Here is a 19,700-nt window from a genome sequence, read left to right as displayed (position 1 = left end):
CTGAAGCCACAATTGATGGTTTTGCATATTTCTCCCTGTGAGGCTGCGTTTGAGTGGCGCTGTTTTATTCACTGTGATGTCACTGTGGAAGGGGGGAAAATAAACCGACAACACTGCCACCTAGTGGTGACCGTCTGCCTAGATTATTAGACACTTGCTGCATAAGAAGTTGATCTGTGTTGTTTCTTTCAATTCGCTTCACGGAGAAACAAGTAATCACTTTTTACTTTAAGTATACTTACTTTACCATACTTTATGTATGTATGCTATTGTTTTCATGGCATTTAAGGTTTGAGTTCTGAAGTTGAGATCTGAAAATGTTATTTCTTGATTGTACTGCGCCAAATAATTAGGATTCACAATATTATCTCAAAATATGCTTAAAACTCTTAAAATCACACTAAAACATACTGGAATGACTTTACATTTTGTCAAGAAACAAATATGTATTGCATCACAGATGCACACGTCTCCATCTTCCAGTGTGCAGAGCCCGATTTTTTTTTTAAATCGGGTTCTAGTTTTCACTTCTCCACCATGATGGTGTGTTTGACAGCTTTTCCAGATTAATCAATGAATTATTTGTTCTGAAAGATATAAGTAAACAGTGAGAAATGTCCACTATAACAGGCACACAGTCCACTATGATTGCTTATTTTGTCAACAGTTGGATCCAATGGATCTTTGTCTCTTTTGCTTTTAAAAATGACTTGATTGATTGATTTAAAATAGTTGCCAGTTAATTTTTACCAAGTAATCAATGAAGCATTTTAGCCCTGCCCCATGGGAAAGTCACATGTACTATGGACCTGATGGTCACCTTCATTTGCAGATGCTCACTGAACTATAGTTTACATCCATATTTTTTAACCTTCTCATCCAGTCGACATTTTAATTTTAATTTGAAGTTTATTGGAAATTTGTCTCACCATTTGTCATTGAGCTGTGGCATTTACTCGAGCTCAATATCCAACTGTTTCCCAGTTAATGGAGGTTGCGGTTCCTCAGCCACCCAGTAGGTGGCAGTGTGTGTCTGAACATGTCCCCTGTTGAAGGACTGCTCCTGTGCTGTTTCACTGACCACAGCCACTTTGGCCATACGGATTTGGTTAGTGAGGATATCACTGTGTGATGCAACAGGACCCGGCAGCCCCGAGGACCGTTTCTTTCTGTCTCCGCTTCATAATAGCCAAACCCAAATAACAAAAAGGGCTGACGTCAAGGGGACCAAGGCCCAGTCGAGTAGTTTCATAACACAGCCTGGATGTTAAGTCACTCTGTAGTAATGCGTCTAATGTTTTAACTGCACTTTTCCCAACTACACAGTGTTCTTTCACTTTGGTGTTTCTAATGGGAACCTCTGAAATTGAACAGGCAGATCTTTTTGTGTTTACTTACTGGTTGTTAGCATATTGTTTATTTTGTTAATTCAAGGTCATGTGCAGCTGAGTTTCAAGCATCCTTTTGTACGGTGTGATACGTTTACAAATATTACTAGTAATACAAATATTTATCAGACTCTGACTCACCAACACTACAGTTTGTATATTATGGTTAGTTTTTACACTGAATATTGCTTTAGAAAGTTGGGTTTTTGCAGTTATTGGACTAATAAGATGTTTTGTTGTGTTACCGACATTGTATTTATTTTCTATTTCCTAAATCAGCTCACTAACCCTGGTGTGATTCTGGCACTTTCTCATCTACTGACAACACATTGGGACACCAAATGGGCACAAAGAAAGTGTTATTCTCCTTCTGTGGTAAACATTTCATAAAATGTGCAATAAGCTTATGATTGTTGCTGTCGGAAACATAAACCAGAGACAAGGTAGCCATTCTGTGTGGTTCTATGGGTGTGTCTGGCGGCGATCTCAACAGAGTCTCTGTTGTCCGTCCACTCTGCTGTCGCCACATCTACCTCCAGTTACCACCGACAAAGGCATCCCAGTAGCTGTAACCAGCACTGCAACACACACACACACACACACACAGACCCAGAGTCAGTGCCCCAGTGGGTACCAGTACACAGTGGAGTAGCTGTACTGGCTGCCAGCGCTCAGAGAGAGCCACTTTGTTTCACCTCTGACTTGGATTCACGCCAAACAATCTGAGAGTCGCTCACTGGGTCACTTGATGGAGTAATTGAATGGGGAGTTTATAGTTGTGCAGTGTAGATCCTTTATGGTTTTTTCCCTCTGCGAGGTGCTTTATTCCTTTCTAATCTGATGCTCAGTTGCACAACTCGGTGTCGCTGTCTTTGTACAAGATGCTGTGTTGTAGCCAGTTTGCCCACTGCAGCAGAATGAATGAAGTGTTGGTGAGACTACATGGTCATATTTCAGCAAGGCTTGTGTGTTTTTGGGGACACGTTTTGCTCATTGGGATCAACTTGGAGTGTTTAGCAGGTTGCTGATTGACTGAAAGGTGATCGACATTAAATCATTTGTCAATATGCCAAATGTTGATTGGTTTCAGCCACACAAGTTTGCTGCTTTTCTTTCTATCTATAGTGAAAGTGATCTTAAGTATCAGCTTAGTCAGGGATTCATATCTACTATCACATTCTAGTCACATTTCAGCATGCATTAGCACATTTTGGCCACTTTATTGGCATTGCAACAAGGTGCAGACACAGCATTGACACATGATGACCTTATAAAACTGATATGTGAGATTATTAGTTGCCTAGTTACAAACTCATAAGGGCTTGCTCTTCAGCGGTTAAACACTGTGTTCACCAGCTAGTCGATAAATGTGTGTGTCTGCCATTTGGTGCCGAGCAGGTTGCGTTCAGCGGGTTTCAGGAGTGTCTTCACTGAAACCAGCTGCCTGCTGCGGTTAATGAGAGTGGTTTGACAATTTTTTTTTATCATATAACAAATATTGATTTCAAGCAGCTTTGAAGGTCTAGCTCAGGCTCCCCGTGTCTTAACACTTTCCCTCTGTTCCTCAGGACCTGGAGATCGTCTACTCGTATCTCCACGGGATGGAGGCCTTGTCCAACCTGCGAGAGCACCAGCTGAGGTCGGTGTCTGCACACATTCACATAACATAGAGCTTGATATTCTAATCTCAGTGTCTGCTCCATACCGGTTGTAGTCAGGGGTGGGAAATGGACACGGAGCCGCCAGCCAAACGCTGGTGAGAGTCCTGTGGTTTTCTAAACCAGCCGCCACTCTGCCCCACAACCACTCGTCGGCTGGAATTATTTTATTTTCCGAAAAAGCAAAAGTGCTGCTGAAAGGACACAATGAATCCAGCGTTTACTGTGACTGACACTTATACCTGTGTGTTTTTCTGATTGGTATAATGTATGTTCAGCATGATTAACGTTTATGTTGGTTATTGGAGTTATCACTCTTCTAGGTAACAAAGTGATGAGATCTGGTGGCTACTTTTAGTGTGTACACATTAACATGATGTGAAATGTGGCAACCCCGATTTCCGCTCACACTCTTTGATTTCACTTTCTGCTGGTATCAGAGTTCATATCAGTCTCTAGACTTTTAATAGGACAATAAAAGTCAAATGGATGGGGTCCATATGGAGCGAAGCAGATTTTTCAAATTAGACTGAAGAGGCAAGTTTATATTTGCATAGAATTCTTAGATATGGCTGCGACTACGCTGATGTGAACATGCCGTTCCTTTCCCCAAACACAACTTTGCCTTTTTTTTGCTCTGCTGTCATCACGTCAACCTTCCAGTCTTTTCTGTCTGGCACAGACTTTTCCAAACACTGCATGTCAGAAGTCTGTTCCCAGCATGCCTTGTGTGCATACATGTGGATTATACTGGCGACAGAACAATGTAGCAGTACATGACCCGCAAGCTGGAACATTCCATTGTGTGACCCCTCAGAGGCCTCCCACCCTACAGTAACCCCTCTCCCTCCTCCCCCTGGTTGGATCCTGAGGAATGTCCCCATGCTCCCACAGACCACTCCTGCCAATTCCTATTTGATTTTCCCAACTTAAAAAAACAACAATTCCCAGCCATCCCTTTAACTATGGGATTATCTTAAAGTTCTTTTTTTTCCCTCCACATTTCATCTGAGTGGAATGTGTTGTTTTTCCTCTGTTTTTTCACAGCGACTTGTTTTCTAGAGCAGGGATTGTTTTTTTCGTTCTGCCATTGCACAATGGGGGGCTACAACACGACGGCCGCCCCCAGCTATTTTTGAAGCCTCTTGTGTTTTGATCAGCTACTGTTTACTACCGTTCTACTGTCTGTAGAGTTGAGGCAACAGAGGTTTTGAATTGCCTGATGTGGATGACTTTTTTCACACATCGTATTATGCTGAGGAGACGGGTTGGGGGGGAAACCGGTTTGATTCCAAAATCAGAGATGTGTGGTTTGAAAAATGTGAACCATTTTTTACCCTCACAAAAGAACTGAGTGATGAAAAAAATGACGGTTGAACCCGTGGTTGAATAATGGTAGTGCTTTGCCATTATTATTCCTTTAGTTCCTTCCTGTTTAACACTCATAAACTAAGGAAAACTAAACAACAATTCACTAATGAGAGCAGCAAAAGCACAAAGGGTGTCTGTGCGTAATTGAAGAAGAGAAAGTAGTGCAGAGTAAACTCATCTGACCTGGATAAATGACACTGTTTCACACTGTTCGGGAGGAGAGCCATAAACAGTCTTGTGACTCTAAGGTTAATTCTTACAATTACAAATCAAACTTGAATTAGAAACTGTTTTCCTGCCTTTCATCAGCAACATACAATAAAAGTGACTAACGAATAAATAATTACAAACACAATAAAACAATTTGAAAATATTATACATGGCAAAAGACTGACATTTTAAGATTTTTCTGTTATCAAAGCCATATGTATAATTTATATGTCCCTTCTAAGATAAAGAGAATGGGGATTCATACAGTATAGGTCCATAAAAACATAAAGCAGACTCACCAGATTTTATGAGGACCATCTAAAAGAAAGACAGTGGAAAATTGGACTCTTCTGCTGAAACATAAAGAAAATGTTATGCCACATACTGTATGTATAGCCAACAATATGGTTACCAGACAGATTGCATGTCTTGTCAGTAGAAAGTAGAAACATGTATCTGAAACTTGAGCAGTACATGTCAGTTTTTTGGTTTTTGGCCCTTTTGCAAGAAAATATGAAAGGCATCTTTGCAACAAACCTTCCTAACCACCAGATAAATCCATCATAGAAGACGCAGAACAACGGACTTCCCTTTCCCCTTAATGTAGTCCAGCCACAAGACTGTCATGCTGTGCTTGTTAATGTGACGTTGCTTTTGTCCTCATCAATCCTGATAATGATAAAACATTTTATGTATTCATAAAATTCTCCCAAATCACCATTTGTAGGCTTGCCAACAAATACATGAGTATAATGTATTCCTTTCATTTTTTTCTGCTGTGTTACATTGCTAACCACCCAGTGTTACGTTTCCTCCTATTGTGTTCTGACTGCCGCTCTCCCCTTCGTCTCCTCTCTGTCCCTGCAGGATAATGTGCGAGACGGTGCGTTATGAGAGACACGAGGCCAACGAAGTGCTATACTAGTAAGTACCACAATGCCTGGAACTGCATGTGTGAGGATGTGTGTGTGTGACTGGATATTGATGATGTTCCCTACCAGCGTAGGAACACATGAAGTGGAATAACAACAGGGGGCAGCCAGTGTAACGGCATTTAAATCCCGTGTGGTCAAAACACCTCGGCCCCGGCTGTTACTCAGAGTTATTGATGAGCCCAGACAGGCCGGGTCAACACAACGGAGCGACCTGGGTGACCATAAAGCACAGAGGCAGTCAGTCGATACCTTTATGAAGGTGTGCATTTGGATCTGTGTTTCACCGTCACACCAAACCACTCGAAGGACCGCTGATCAAAATCGCTGGAAGAGATCTTCAGTCCAGTTTCAGCTCAATGCAATAAGTCAGTGTGTCCTGAATTTAGACAGATAAAAAGAACATCACTGTTTAACTCCTTAAAGCATTTGCTCCAGTGCTAGCCAGTTCCTAGTGGTAATGCTACTTCCTCCTGTCAGCGGAGGGTTAATACGATCGGAAAGCTGTATTGACAGCTTTTGGCTGCGTTTGGACAGCTTTTGAAAGGTTGCCACAGCTGTCGTAAGCAGAAAGCACACAAATTGTTCAACTGCTGTCGCATGTCGACGTCTTCCGAACACCCATGGTGAGACTTAAGGGCGTTAATTAATGTTATCAGCCTCTGGAGGGGCTACAGAGGACGCATTGTCCCTTCTTTGCCTCCTGATCCTGTGTGTGTGTGTGTGTGTGTGTACATGCATATGTGTATGTTTGGGGGATGATAGGGAAGAGTCAACACTTTATTAGAAGCCGTGTTTATACTTTATTATATAGTCGACGTGTGCGCTGATTAAACAATAGGAATGCAGATTAAGCAGTGGTCGCATAATAGACTCCAGTTTCAGCAAGATTCCCTCAGGTCCCCCACACCAGTCACACACACACACACACACACACACACACACACTCACTCACTCACTCACTCACTCACTCACTCACTCACTCACTCTCACTCTCTCACACATACACAGTCAAACTGATAGCCAAGAAGCTCTCTCTCTTTTAGTAGTGTTATTAATAAGGAAAATTCTTGGATGTTCTAGTCAAATTGCTGTCAAAATGGAAATATGCAAACGAAAACATTCCAAGTAGAAGCGCATCATTTTGAGTGTTTTTGGATACAGGTGGCTTAGCATGGACGTAGTCTAATACGTCATTGAGACGAGCACAGTGACACGGGGCAAAGCTGCATCAGCTGACACTCCTTCTCCATCCTCCTCCAGACTTACGCTGATGGACTTTGGCCTTCATTTTATATACTGATTGACGTATAAACAAAATTGAACCTACTTGCCAGAATGAGAAAAGAGTACTAGTAAGCATGCAAATGAGAGAGTGCGTTTATGAACAGGAGGACATAAGTGAAACATTAATTGGTTTGGTAATTGGAAAAAATGAAATGTAATTCTCTGGTTAATCAGTTGAGTGTATTGATCTGCATTTTACATCAGAGACTCTAATAGTGACATGCACACATAAGCTGTCTTACATGAATGCAGGTTGAACACGCTTTCATTAGACCTGCGTTGTATGGGGCCGAACTTTCAGCACCTTATTATTATTATTAATTTTATTATTTGAAATTTGATCCAAAAATATTGTCATGCTGCAGAGATGTTCTTGGCCTTGTTAACACATCATATGCTAGAGTTAAGAAAACATATTTGATCCTTACAGATTTACTCAATAATCATATCATAATCACTTAATTAAAATTATAATTCCCTCTGATATCTAAATCATATTGCAATATCATCCTGTTCAGCCTCAATCATATGTGGGCTTCGTTCTAAAAGAGGAATAAGAGTGAAACTACTTTGCTAAGTTTACCTCCAGATGAAGTCATCATCCCAGCAGGTTATTGTCTTTTTGGTTAATTTACGCATCATTTAGCATGACTCTCATGGTCCCTGGTTGCATCACAACTCCTTGTATGTCTACAAGTGTTTGAGTGTATGCATTTGTAAACCCATAAAATGTCCGTCAGTGCTTCCTGATAAGCGCTGTGTGTAAAACAGCAGCAGATCAGATCGACTTTGCTCCTGTGCAAGATCTTAATCAGCCTTGTCTGGTGAAAAAACAAGCTTTTAACGGCCTGTCTTCACTTCCTCGTCTATTTATAACAACGGCAGTAATCTGCTGGGAAAACGAGGCTCTAAAAGTCAATGGGGGAATTTAATTGTGATAGTATCTCTATTAAGTTGTAAAAATTGCATGGCCTGTACATTGAGTCATATGTCAGACGACTGTAGAGAGTGTTAATTTCCTTAAGCTTCTATTGAAATTTGAAAGCTGTGGATGGGCACTTCATTGATGAAACGATTATTAAGAACAATTTAATAAGTCAAGATATATGATTTTCAGTTTCATACATCATAGTCAAGTTAGTTCATCTTTCGTTCGTCCAGCTGATGTCATTGAGATAGAAAGGCATACCACCTCATGGTTATTCCCCCCCCAACACTACACCATCACCACCACTACACCGGCACATCTTACTGCAATCCCCCATTGGATGCGAGGCATGCACTGAATCCATCTTCCATAAAACAAGAAATCAAGGAACCAACAGTAAAATGTATCCACTTGTTCTTCTATTTCCCCGCCCAGCATAGCAAGTGAGGGCAATTTGCCTGTATAGTGAAAAAGGCAAGCTCACAGACAGACTGAGAGCCTTGATAAATCCATGGCCGTACTGCTCATAAGTTAAATCATTTCAGCCGTCTATGCCGATGCCCTTCACTAAACGTAAACAGAAATAAGCTTGAAGCATAAAAACGCATGGGGTGTCTCTAGAGGTGTAACGATCAGTCCTATAGATTCAACTGAATCGATCTGCTAAAATAAATAAATAGAATGAATCGTTTTGGCTTCACCAATAATCGATATAAATGCATTTAATTGGATGAATCGTGATTCTTACTTATGATTAATGTTTTAATACGTTTAAGACTCTCTCCCCTGCCAGCATGTAGTCTATTGAATAATGTTCAAAATAACTGAGCAATGTTTAATTACATTTTTGTATTCAGCATTAAATATTATGCAGGACTACTTTTTTATAGAATAAATATTTTTTTCATCTTTCAGAAGAATACAGATAGTCTCACTTGCATTATTGCATGTTTATTTCATGGATATAGAATTTTGGTTACAAGTTACTGAATCGAATCGTTACAACAACAAAAAAATTGTCCTTAAATCGAATCGCCAACTACTGTATCGTTAATCAAATCGAATCGCTGTGAAGGTGGGCCAATGCTCCTGTAATATTAAGTTTCAGTTTAGAAGCCTTTAATAGATGAAATAATCTGAAAACAACAAACTAATGTTGGGACCCCACTAGGTGCAGCTTATTATTATTATTTAAGTATTTTATTGAATAACCCTTATAGAAGATTCTCTTCTGTGACATGTCTTTGCTGAGTTTAGATATTACTGCCCTTGCTTTATATAAAAATATCACTGGCAGCTATATATCTTCTGGATATCCCTCCCTTGATTTAGGGAAGACGGTAACCAAAAGAGCATTTGACCCATCTAAATCGTGGGCTACATATAAATGTTTTTTCTTCCATGTTGAGAGTTAATGACCCGCAGACTCACAATCACTCTAAGTATGCCCGGCAGTTGGTCGTCCTGTAGCAATGATAGGAGGATGAGGATAATAGTTATAAAAGTACCCACTTTCCTGCCTGGGGCTCTAGAGTGCTAACACTATATGTGCACAGTCACACACACACACACACACACACACACACACACACACACACACACACAGAGTCACACAGTCATGAAAACAGGACATGCTGTGGGAGCATCCAGAGATTATAGTGATAAAGCCCTCCTGAGATGGAGGCTGACCTGGCACATTTGACGAGGGTTAATACCTCTTGGTCTGCCTTTAACCTCTTCCATGTCAGCTCTTTCATCGCGACCCTTGACCTTTAACCCTCACTGGTTTGTGTGGTCCAACTGAAAACTCCATGCCTGTAGATGTGCAACGCAAAGGTGTTTAGCTGTTTGCTTGTTTGGGAGACTTTTTTACTTCAAACTACAGGCTTTGGAGGCAAATAATGTAAGTTTTCTATTTTTATTAGAGCTGAAATGATTAGACAATGAATTATTTAGTCAATCAACACAAAATCATTTGGCAACATTTCTTTTTTGATAGCAGACTGAATATCTTTAGGTTTTTTATTTCCTTTTTCATACTGTTATCAACCAACTCATTCATTGAGAATACAGTTGTCAAGTTAATTGATGAATGGAATTGTTAGTTGCAGTCATACATTTATCAGTAAGTTTTTGTCTGTTTTGCTTTTGTTCTTAAGGAATCTAAAAGCCAAGGCTGCATGTTAAAGTCACTGTTTGTAGTATTTCAAAGTATATAAAGTAAAAGTTAGTAGCTGTTCTCTAAACAGCAGCTGACGATTAATTCCCTTTTGCTTAATTTGTTGGTTGTAGACTTGTTTACCTCCTACACACATCACACTGAAACTGCATTAAATGCTCCCAGTCAGAGAGCTACAGTATATGTTTTGATTTAAACTGTTTAAAGAGGGAGAATTTGTCTCTTGTCAGTCGACGGCATCCGTCCAAGTCAAACAAGCTCCTGCCAGGAGAGAAATACCAAAACACTACAACCATCATCATGTGGCTACCTATCGTATGAAAATAAACCAGTTGTTTTTTTGGCTTTACTCAAAGGTATTTCTCTTATTTAAGATATGTTACAAAACAGCGTTGGTAAGAACGTATCTTGTTTTTTTCTAAAGAAGAACAGCAGCTATTCTAACTCCTGGCTGAGGTTCAGGCTGAGCGTTTGAAAGTTGTCCCCTCATGCATCTTCTGTTCCCTTTGGCTGTGAAGCTGCCGGCCTTCATGACATAAATATACCGTATCTGAGCACGCTGCCATAATCTGAGCTTTTTAATAAGGTGCAAAAGTAAAGAAGAAAGATCTAACTATGACCAATTGCTCCCTCCCTCATTACTCCATATCTCCTCCAAGTCTGTGGGAATCTAATAATGACAAATTGTGATTGAGTATAAGTATATATAATCTCATAATGGTGTTTTGTATGAAAATAAGAAAGTATGATTAAAAACTAATCTTTTGTGTTTTTATAGTCACAATAATTAATGAACTGCAGACTGTACCGTTTCCGACCAACCTTGAGTCAGGAGAACCACCTGTAGTCAATTAAAACTAGTCTGGAAGCGAGCAGAGAAGTCCAAATGGATAAATGACCGAAGTGTTTGTTTCAAACCTACTGAAAAAGGATACCAAGAGACCAAGTGAAACATTGACAGTACGTCTTGTTCTAAAATGACTGTATTGCCTTTTATATAATTATCTGTTTTTTAATGACATCTGGTTTAATATAGATTCAAGGTTTGGGACGGTTCCTATGTTGGTGCTCAGAAACCTTCCATTGTTTTCAGGACAATTGGACAATTGCGAAATTGTGGTATGAATGCTTTATTTCATAATGTCACAACCACTGTGGCATTGAGAGTCTCTTGAGTTTCATCACAACAATAACAACTTAAAGTGGTCATAATTGTATCTGCTTGTTTACATGGGGGCCCCTGAATGTGGTGGACACTCATCTTTTGTTTTCAAACTCTTGTTATCCGGCTGTACTGTCGGTCAAAATCAAATGCAGCATTGTAAAAAAGATCGCTCGAGCTTGATAAGTATCAGGGAATTAGATGCTTTTAAAAGTCAACAATTAAGAATCTTAAGTGAATGTGGGCCAAATCATTTGTTACATGACTCACATCTTCAGAAAGGGCATTTCATTCTTGAATCAAATTGTTGATTACAAAACAGTTGAATTCTCATTTCACGAAAGTCTTGATGCTTCAAGCACCCTACCCGCATCATTTGACCCCCTTCCACCGCCTCCATAGCACCCGTGTAACCCCTTTCCCTGCTGTTAAAGGCGTCCCGAGGGGGTTGTGGTTGGATGATGTTTACCGTTTTTACGATCGCTTCCAGTATGGGTGACCCAGTTCAGTCAAGCTGTCTCGGCGCATAAGAGTCTCCGATACTTTTTTGGCGTTGTATCTTCTCTTCCTCCTCCTCCTCCACCATACGAGGTGCTCCCCTCGCTCTACGCATCTGTGTGCCAGCAATTAATAATTGACTACTTCATTTGTGTCATCTCTGAATGCAAGGGAGAACCATAAAAGGATGGAACGAGGCTGGAGGGAGGCAGATGGAAAAGGAGAAGATGCTTTTGGAGGATTTGCACTGTGTCAGTAGGGTGTGCTGTCTACAGCCTCATTAGTTCTGGGAGAAAAGTGTAGCGAGGAGGAGGAGGAGGAGGGAGGAGGGTGAAGACTTTGTTCTCAGTGATTAGGGGGAGAAAAAAAACTTAGTCAGCACAGTGATGCTCAGTGTGAATATATGTGTCTGTGTGGGCCCGGGTGTTAAATAAGTGCACCCTTCCTTTACCTTTCTGTAAGTAAAAAGCAGTTCTACCTTGCTGACGTCTGACTGATCATTGATTTTTCCTTTCTTTTGTCCTCTGGTTTCAATTAAAAAGTCTCACTCAGACCAGGTGAAAATGCAGTGCTACTCTCATGAGCTGCTGCCTTGTTAACACCAGAACACCTTCAAGCGAAAGGTCTGATTTCAGCCTGATGAGCTGACATTCTCTTTCTGGGATGAGGTGACATCAGTGCTAATTGGTAAACAGACAGATGGAGGCTTAAACTGATGAAACACTTTCTTAGCAAAGATAGATTACAAGAGTATTGCAGGAAAAGCTTGATAGTAATACCTGAACTGATGCAGATGAATATAATAAAGCAGCAACTGTTTCTTCCTCTTCTTTTTTTTTTATTTCAATATAATGAGTTGACTGTGTCTCTACTGTGTCATAGAGTTCATTATGGGGAATTCCCTTTCTCACCCACAGTTGGATGAGAAGTTTGATACCACTCTCATGTCTTTATGGTTAATATGAAGCTTTACCCAGCAGACAGTTAGCTTAGTTTAGCTTAGCATAAAGACAGGAAATGGAGGATCCCAAATTAACACTTTATACCAGTTCTTAGTTTAATCCCAGTGTAAAAATGCTATATTGTGGTTGTATGAGTTGTGTATCCGATTATTTACTGAAGTCCTGTCTGTGTGAGGTTGTGAGTCAACCAGCAGAGACATCAAGAAGCACCTGGTCAAAGAAATAGTCTGCCGCATTAGTCCCTAAAAAAGATGTTCTAAACGGTTAAACAAATAAGATACAACATGTTAATAAGTGAGCTTTAGAGATGCTGGAAGGTGGATTTTATTACCATTGCCACTTTATCAATCCTAGCCAGGCTAGCCGTTCCTCCGTTCTCAGGGTTTAGGCTAAGCTAAGCTAACTGGCTGCTTGATGTAGCTTTATATTAATTATATCAGAGCGTTGTTAATCTTCATCTAAAGCAAATAAACTTATTTCCCAAAAATGTTGAAATAATGGGACTAATTTTTTTTTTAACATAACAGATGCGATACAGCTTCCTTGATTAGTCATGTATAATTATATTTCACAATTTTTTAGTTAAAAAAAATTAAACCTAAAATGGCAAATGTTGTCATAACAAGTCACATTTTTGCACTTTGAATGTCAGGATGAGGCACAAAATTGAGGCATTAACTCATTAAAAATTATCCTAGTTTTTGTAGATTTAATTGTTAAGAATCATCAGAAAATGAAAGCAGTTTTTGCTTACTGAAGTGCCTATTTTTGTCCACCATGCCGAAACCTCAGTGCTCATGTCAAATTCCCAGCACTGGAGAAAGGTGGTATCAGGGTTACGTGTCATGAGAATACTTCCCTCTCTGGGCTTCTACTTCCTCTTTACTGTCAGATTCTGTAAGGTGACATGTTTGTTGTAGGACTATACAATTCCGATTGATCTCAAATTAAAGTAAAAACACACATGGAATCCTATATTACAGAAAACCAGGTTAATAACCAGATATTTGAACTGAACAAGATTACAAGATGGCAGGTCGCATATGAATGTGAACAAGTATTAACTTCTTTATCCGTGTTTGCATTCTCGGTAGGTTAACATACACGACCACTTTGATAATCCACTATGTAGAGGATTCAGTGTATCCCAGCCTTGTGGGATTATCTCTTTGTAATCCATCTAGAAGCCATGGAGGTCCTGCGATGAACTAGATTGGCAAAAGAAACGAAACTGATACGTTTGCTATTTAAACTAATTCATTTCTGACTAGCATATTCAGTGAGTTGTTTCTCTGAAGGCCAGCTCCCCTAGAATCTCTAATGTTCCTTCGTAAGGCCTCTGGTTCACTAGAAATGCCACATAATACCTGAAAAAGTGTCAGTAGTTTGATTTAAATGACCAAAGGTGCAGCGTAAGTGTGGTGGAAGCGTGTATCTTTGTGTTTACCAGTCATGTTGTACGAACCTGACAGCCAGCTACATCATCCAGAGGTCAGTCTGAGTTTAAGTCCGATCTCATGGTCTCTGTGTTTCAGCAGGGCCGTGGCTGTGGGAGGATGAGTGATGATTCCTCAGTTCATTCATAGTTCTCGCACTCTTTCTCACATTTTCTCCTTTTTTTTTTTACTTTCTCTCTTTTTTCAGCGGTGATCTGTATTTAGCACAGCGAGCAGTCTTACATTGCTGATGCATTGATTGCAGCACCATGTAGAGCAAGCAAATGGGATAGCAAACGCATCAATGCTAAAGCTAGGGTTGGTAATGCTCAGAAACTAGCAAGACTGCACTAGATTTAAAAAATCATCCAACTGAACATCCAGCCTAATGAAAATGGCTCGCAGCATCTAGAGAGAAAGTCTTAAAGCTGACATCCTGTCCTCTTCAGGTCTCCCTCCCTAATGACTATACACATAGCATAATGACCGTAATACACATAGCATAATGACCGTAATACACATAGCATAATGACCATAATGAACGCTGATTGATGATTTTCCAGATGCATCGATCAATCCTTTGTCAGAAAATACCCATCACATTTTTTTTCTTCTTGAAAAAATGTTGATTTAGTGGCCGTCCCCAACAGTTTCATGACTTGCTACATGACTAACTTGCTGTCCTGTCCAGCGTACGATTTCTTTAGAAATTCTTTACTCTATAAACTGTTCAGAGTCGTCATATAATCTGTCCTCTGTGTCTCTCTTGTCTTCCAGCCCTGACGACATCGGAAGCTGCTGGTATATCCTGTTGTCTGGCTCCGTCTTCATCAAGGAGTCCATGTTCCTACCAAGAAGCAGGTAGGATCGTCGACCGTTTTGTTCGGCTGCAGTTTTAGGGCTTGATCTTGGCGATCATTCAGGCAGCTTCAATCCTTCAAAGCCAATTTAGAGCATTGACATTGGGAGCTAAAAAGCTAATCCCTGACTGGCAAGGGAAGACCAGTTTTTATTTATATTATCTCACAAAAGTTTGTTTTACTCTTATCAACGTGCTGCTATCCAGAGGAGTAAACAGGGATGTTTGCTTTTACCCAAATTGGCTTTTTAAATATTGTTTACCAAGTTAAGGTTACAGGGGACACACCTGTTGTTTATTTCACATAAGCAAAGGTTTCTGTCTGATAATTGGAAAACAAAACAAACAAGTTAAACAAGAAAAAGTAACAAAAAGTAACAACTCTCTGTGCCTCCCCAAGGAAAATTCTTGAACAAGAGGAGATAAGGGAAGATGACATTTCTCTTAAAATACATTTAAATAAATGGTCTTTTATGATAAATGTTAGAACTGAACATAACCATGCAAAAATCTACATACTTGCAATTGTTAATAAACAAAGCAAGCACAGAATCACTCTTATAGCTTTTCTGCTTGAAGGCAGAAAGTAAATGGCAAAGAAAATCAGCAAAAAGTCTATAAAAATCAGCAAAAAGTCTATAATAAATAGAGGAAGTGAAGCAGTGGGGGATTGCAAAATGTCCAGTTGGTAAGATAACAAACACTAAACTTCTGTTAAACTACAGAGAACTTTCTTATATGTTACTTAAATATGTTACAAGTGTTAACCTGCATCCTTCAAAATAAAAGTTTCTGCTACATCCACAAAGTACTCCACCAGAACTGGAAACTCGTTAGTTGAACAATTTTAGTATTTATAATTAGAGACACCTGTGGGTTCCATAAGTGAAGGCTGGTGTTTAAACAGATAATGAATCACAATATAGTAAAGTTATGGTAATATAAATGATGTCTTCATTGGAGAAGTTATAATTGCTGAAAAATGTACACAATAATACACAATTAACAGTGTCCTTAGCTACGTACAACTGCATTATAGTGTGTTACAACCCATTAAATGCTTAACAAAGGACTTCAAGTAAAGTGTTGCCCAGGAATTTATAATGTCCTGAGCAGCTGCCAGCTGCTTTGATTGTAGTGTCGGCAACATAGAAGGGACAATGTAATTTATTTTGTTGTGGTTATAAAAAATGTTTGAAGTGGCTCCAAACATCACATCATTTACATATAATTCACACCCTTGTTTTCTTACAATGCAGGTTGTGTCAGGAAACAAGTATTATAGCGAGTTTGTCACCAGAGCCGTCAACCATGATAGATAATAATTATCTACAACGCTCTCAGAGAACTATGGATTCATGTTTCCCTCCTCAGCTCTCAGCCATGAGCTCAGCAGCAGCGATCGGCACCTCCAAAGCCAAGATCCAAATGTTAAAATGCTGTGATTTCACAAGTGGATCTGTTACATGAACCAGCACCGTGGGCGTCTTGAAAACAATGATCTTTTTCATCCGCTACGCTTGCATAACACACACACCTACGGACGGCCACTCAGAGCACTTGGGCCGTCACTTTAGCCCACAGAGCCACCGCGGCGGGGGGTCAGCTGGGGTCGTTCTCTGGATTTACATGAACGTGGGGGGCATTTAAAACGCAACACTCAATCGGACATGTGCCAGAAAACCGCACCCACCCTCCTGCCGCCCCTCTGAAGTATAACCTTTACAGTTTTGCCAAGGTGAAAATGTGTGTGTGTGTGGGATGCCGGAGGGGGATTTGCAGATATTGGAAGATTAAAGTTAATGCCCCACCGCAGTCAATGGGGAAGAGGCCTCTTAAAACTGTTTACTAAGCATATGTTGCAAGGAAGCCGGTGTAGTGGTCTCCTCTGCTGCATGAGACGTGACTGTATACGGTTGATGATTAGCTCACTCTCTCTTCGATTGATGCCAGCTGCTTTGCACGACACTGTCTTGTTTCAGTCAACTTCACATTGAGCACAGTATCACTTAAATTAAATATGAAGCAGAACAATTAGTCCTAATGTTAAGGAGCCAAGCAACAGACAGATCAACACACACTGTGACAAATGTCCCTAATGTAGACATGCATGTATCAATCAGTAGCCTGTTTAGCTCCTTTTGTATTGACTCACTCATACGTTAAACATTTTCTCGACCTCTTGTGATCGACCAATCTTCCCTTAACCTGAAGCACGTTGTTTGTGTGGTCTAAACGTTAACCGTAGAGGAAGAAGGCAGTGACACACAGCTTACGAATACAAAGTTTGAACTTGAATACGACAAAAACATATTTAAATAAGGCTCGATGATGTGACCTGATAAGCACAATAACCGGGTTTACCGGTATACATGTTTAGCACTCAGCCTGTACCACAGCTGTTAAAAACCTCATTCTTGAGGAGAAATGAAGCAAGACCTACTTCCCTGCTAACAATAAGACATTTCTGAAATTACTCATTCAAAACGTCCCATTCTGGTACAAGTTTTCAAGGACTTCTGGCTGATGAAACTCACTCAGCACTCGAATTATGGTGCACATATTCAAATCAAGAGTGAATGGAAGATTAATAACAACCCGTCCTTTCATGATAGCTGTTGTATGACTGTTTTCCCAGTGACAGTGCCAGAGAAACTCAACTAAGGAGGGTGCGTGACTGTCACATTTCCCAGTAGGTGTGTCACAGTGTTTGCACAGAAGTGACATGTATCAACCATCAACTATTGTATCATCTTGGAACTATATCAGATATCACTTTCAGTTTACGTTTCTTCCTTCACACTAGGAATGAATGTTTTTTTGTAAGGGCCATAGCGATTTAAAAAAAAAAGGGGGGGGGGGGGGGGGGGGGGGGTTGATGATGAGGGGTAAAATAACTGAGCGGAAATTGGTAGTGGCATAAGGAACTGAATGGAGTCCAGCAGGACTTCCTGAAGCTTTTAGAGATGCGGTGGACTTGGGTTTCAGACAGTCCCTGCCCAGAAATGACTGCTCATATCTACTCTGGCAGCAAGGTTGAAAACCTGATACGCGTCCATCCTTCACTCAGCGGCCGTGTCTCTCTCTCTGCTCCCCCTCCCCTCGCTGGTCGCTGTAGTGAGATGTGGTAAGAGGAATGACTCAGTCATTGGGTGAAGGAGGTGGAGCTCTGTGCCTTTATTTAAACCAGAGGCCAGCGTGAAATCAGATACAACCAGATACGTAAATCATAGTGAGCGTGTGACACAGATTTAAAGCATGTACAAGCACATGCTGTGCGACACATGTTATTAAAGGAAAATCTGTGCATCAGGCTACATGATGATTATTTTGGGCAGATTAGCCAATCACAGAGTGATTAATTTTTGCCGTGACTTGGAGGGGAGACCGTAGACCTCATGTTGGACTCGGAACAAATGCAGCCTCCCATCTCTTGTGACATACACCAGTAGAGCATCAGGTAACGAAACATGTTCATGTGCAACAGTTTTATGAATGAAGTTGAATATGAGATTGTTCATACTTAATGTCTTTGACTTAAGGTCCCTGTCTTCCTCCTTCCCATTTAGCAGAAAGATGATCGGTGTGTGGTATTCATACATGTAGCCACAAGTTTGATTGATTTGGTTTTCTTCTGACTCGATGAAATTAGGTAAAACACCATTGCTCTTGTGCTCTTTTTGCAATGTTTAACAGTTAAAGCAGAACTCTTACTACTGTAATGGCTTAATGTTGTCAACTGCATTTAAAATCCACGACCATATGATATAGATTTGGTGGCAGTCGGAGGTTGAGTTTTCATTCAGAAAGGTCGCAAAGTTAGGAGTTATTTCTAAAATGAATTATTTCTAAAATAGGATGTGTTGATGCTGCAACTCTGTTTTCTGCTACTCAGCAATGTTTTTTTTTAAGCAATGGGCAGAATCAGAATTTGGCAAAGCATGTAAGTAAGAGCTTAATCCCCCCCCCCCCCCCCCCCCAAAAAAAAAGGCATTTAGCGTTGATCTCCATTTCAAATGTTATGTAACACATGTTGAAGTTACAGTTGCGATAACGCCTCGCTGTGTGGAACTCTTTACTTCCACCATGGAAGGCTTCATTAACCCTGTACTGGTTTGAACTTCCCTTCCTCCACGCCGCTGCCAGAGTTTAGTGTCACTCACTTGACGGCTGTCAGGACTTTACCTCCGGCCACTCACTGAACAGTTTCCGGATAATCCGCCTTATATTAGCTAACCACAACTCTTAGCTGAATCAGCACATATCAGCAGCAGGAGCCGCACGTTAGCGGAGGGATGTCACCCTCGTCGCTTTTGTTTGTTTGAACTGCTGGAAGAAAAGGTCAGTAAAGCATCAAATGATTTCTTGACATGCAGCAGCAGCAGCAGCCCAGACTCATCTGTGACTGTAGATAAACTAATCTCCTCATCATTTTGTTCTGTAATCATTCAAACGCAGATCTCCCTCATCTCGTTTCAGCGTTGTTCACTTATTTGTTTTATGTTTGTCCTGTTGGAGCTGACAGCCGGTTATAGGCATGAAATGTCATTTTCACTCAAACGGACGTAAACAACACTTACTATAACTGCAAATGTCACGTTTTTGCTGCTGGGATTGAAGTAAATATGGTCTGTCACTAATCCTGACCCTCGGGGTGTTGAAATCTGTCTGCGTTCACATATTTCAAAATTGATTGTGCAAGCGCAGAGAATTGCATTCCTCTTTTTTTTAAAGAAAAACATCTATAAATAACTTCTGTGTTTGTGTGGCAGTAAATCACATTAGTGCCGGGACCAGAGTAATACGTCCACTGACCATTATAACTGCCTT

General features: G+C 40.4%; 1 protein-coding gene across 4 annotated transcripts in view; it reads left to right on the top strand.

Moving 5' to 3' along the window:
- Nucleotides 1–19,700, top strand: part of rapgef2b (Rap guanine nucleotide exchange factor 2b) — a 102,333-nt gene that overhangs the window by 23,698 nt on the left and 58,935 nt on the right. For all 4 annotated transcript variants that reach the window (XM_084009728.1, XM_084009727.1, XM_084009726.1 and 1 more), the window contains exons 2-4: nucleotides 2,957–3,027; nucleotides 5,495–5,551; nucleotides 14,789–14,872. In XM_084009728.1, the coding sequence (XP_083865854.1) occupies nucleotides 2,957–3,027; nucleotides 5,495–5,551; nucleotides 14,789–14,872 (212 nt within the window). The remainder of the gene's footprint in view (nucleotides 1–2,956; nucleotides 3,028–5,494; nucleotides 5,552–14,788; nucleotides 14,873–19,700) is intronic.

This window comes from Eutrigla gurnardus (genome assembly GCF_963514095.1).
Source record: "Eutrigla gurnardus genome assembly, chromosome: 5".
In the NCBI taxonomy this organism is placed as follows: domain Eukaryota; kingdom Metazoa; phylum Chordata; class Actinopteri; order Perciformes; family Triglidae; genus Eutrigla; species Eutrigla gurnardus.
The sequence above is the reverse complement of the archived record's forward strand: the minus strand, read 5'-3'. Positions and strand labels throughout refer to the sequence as shown.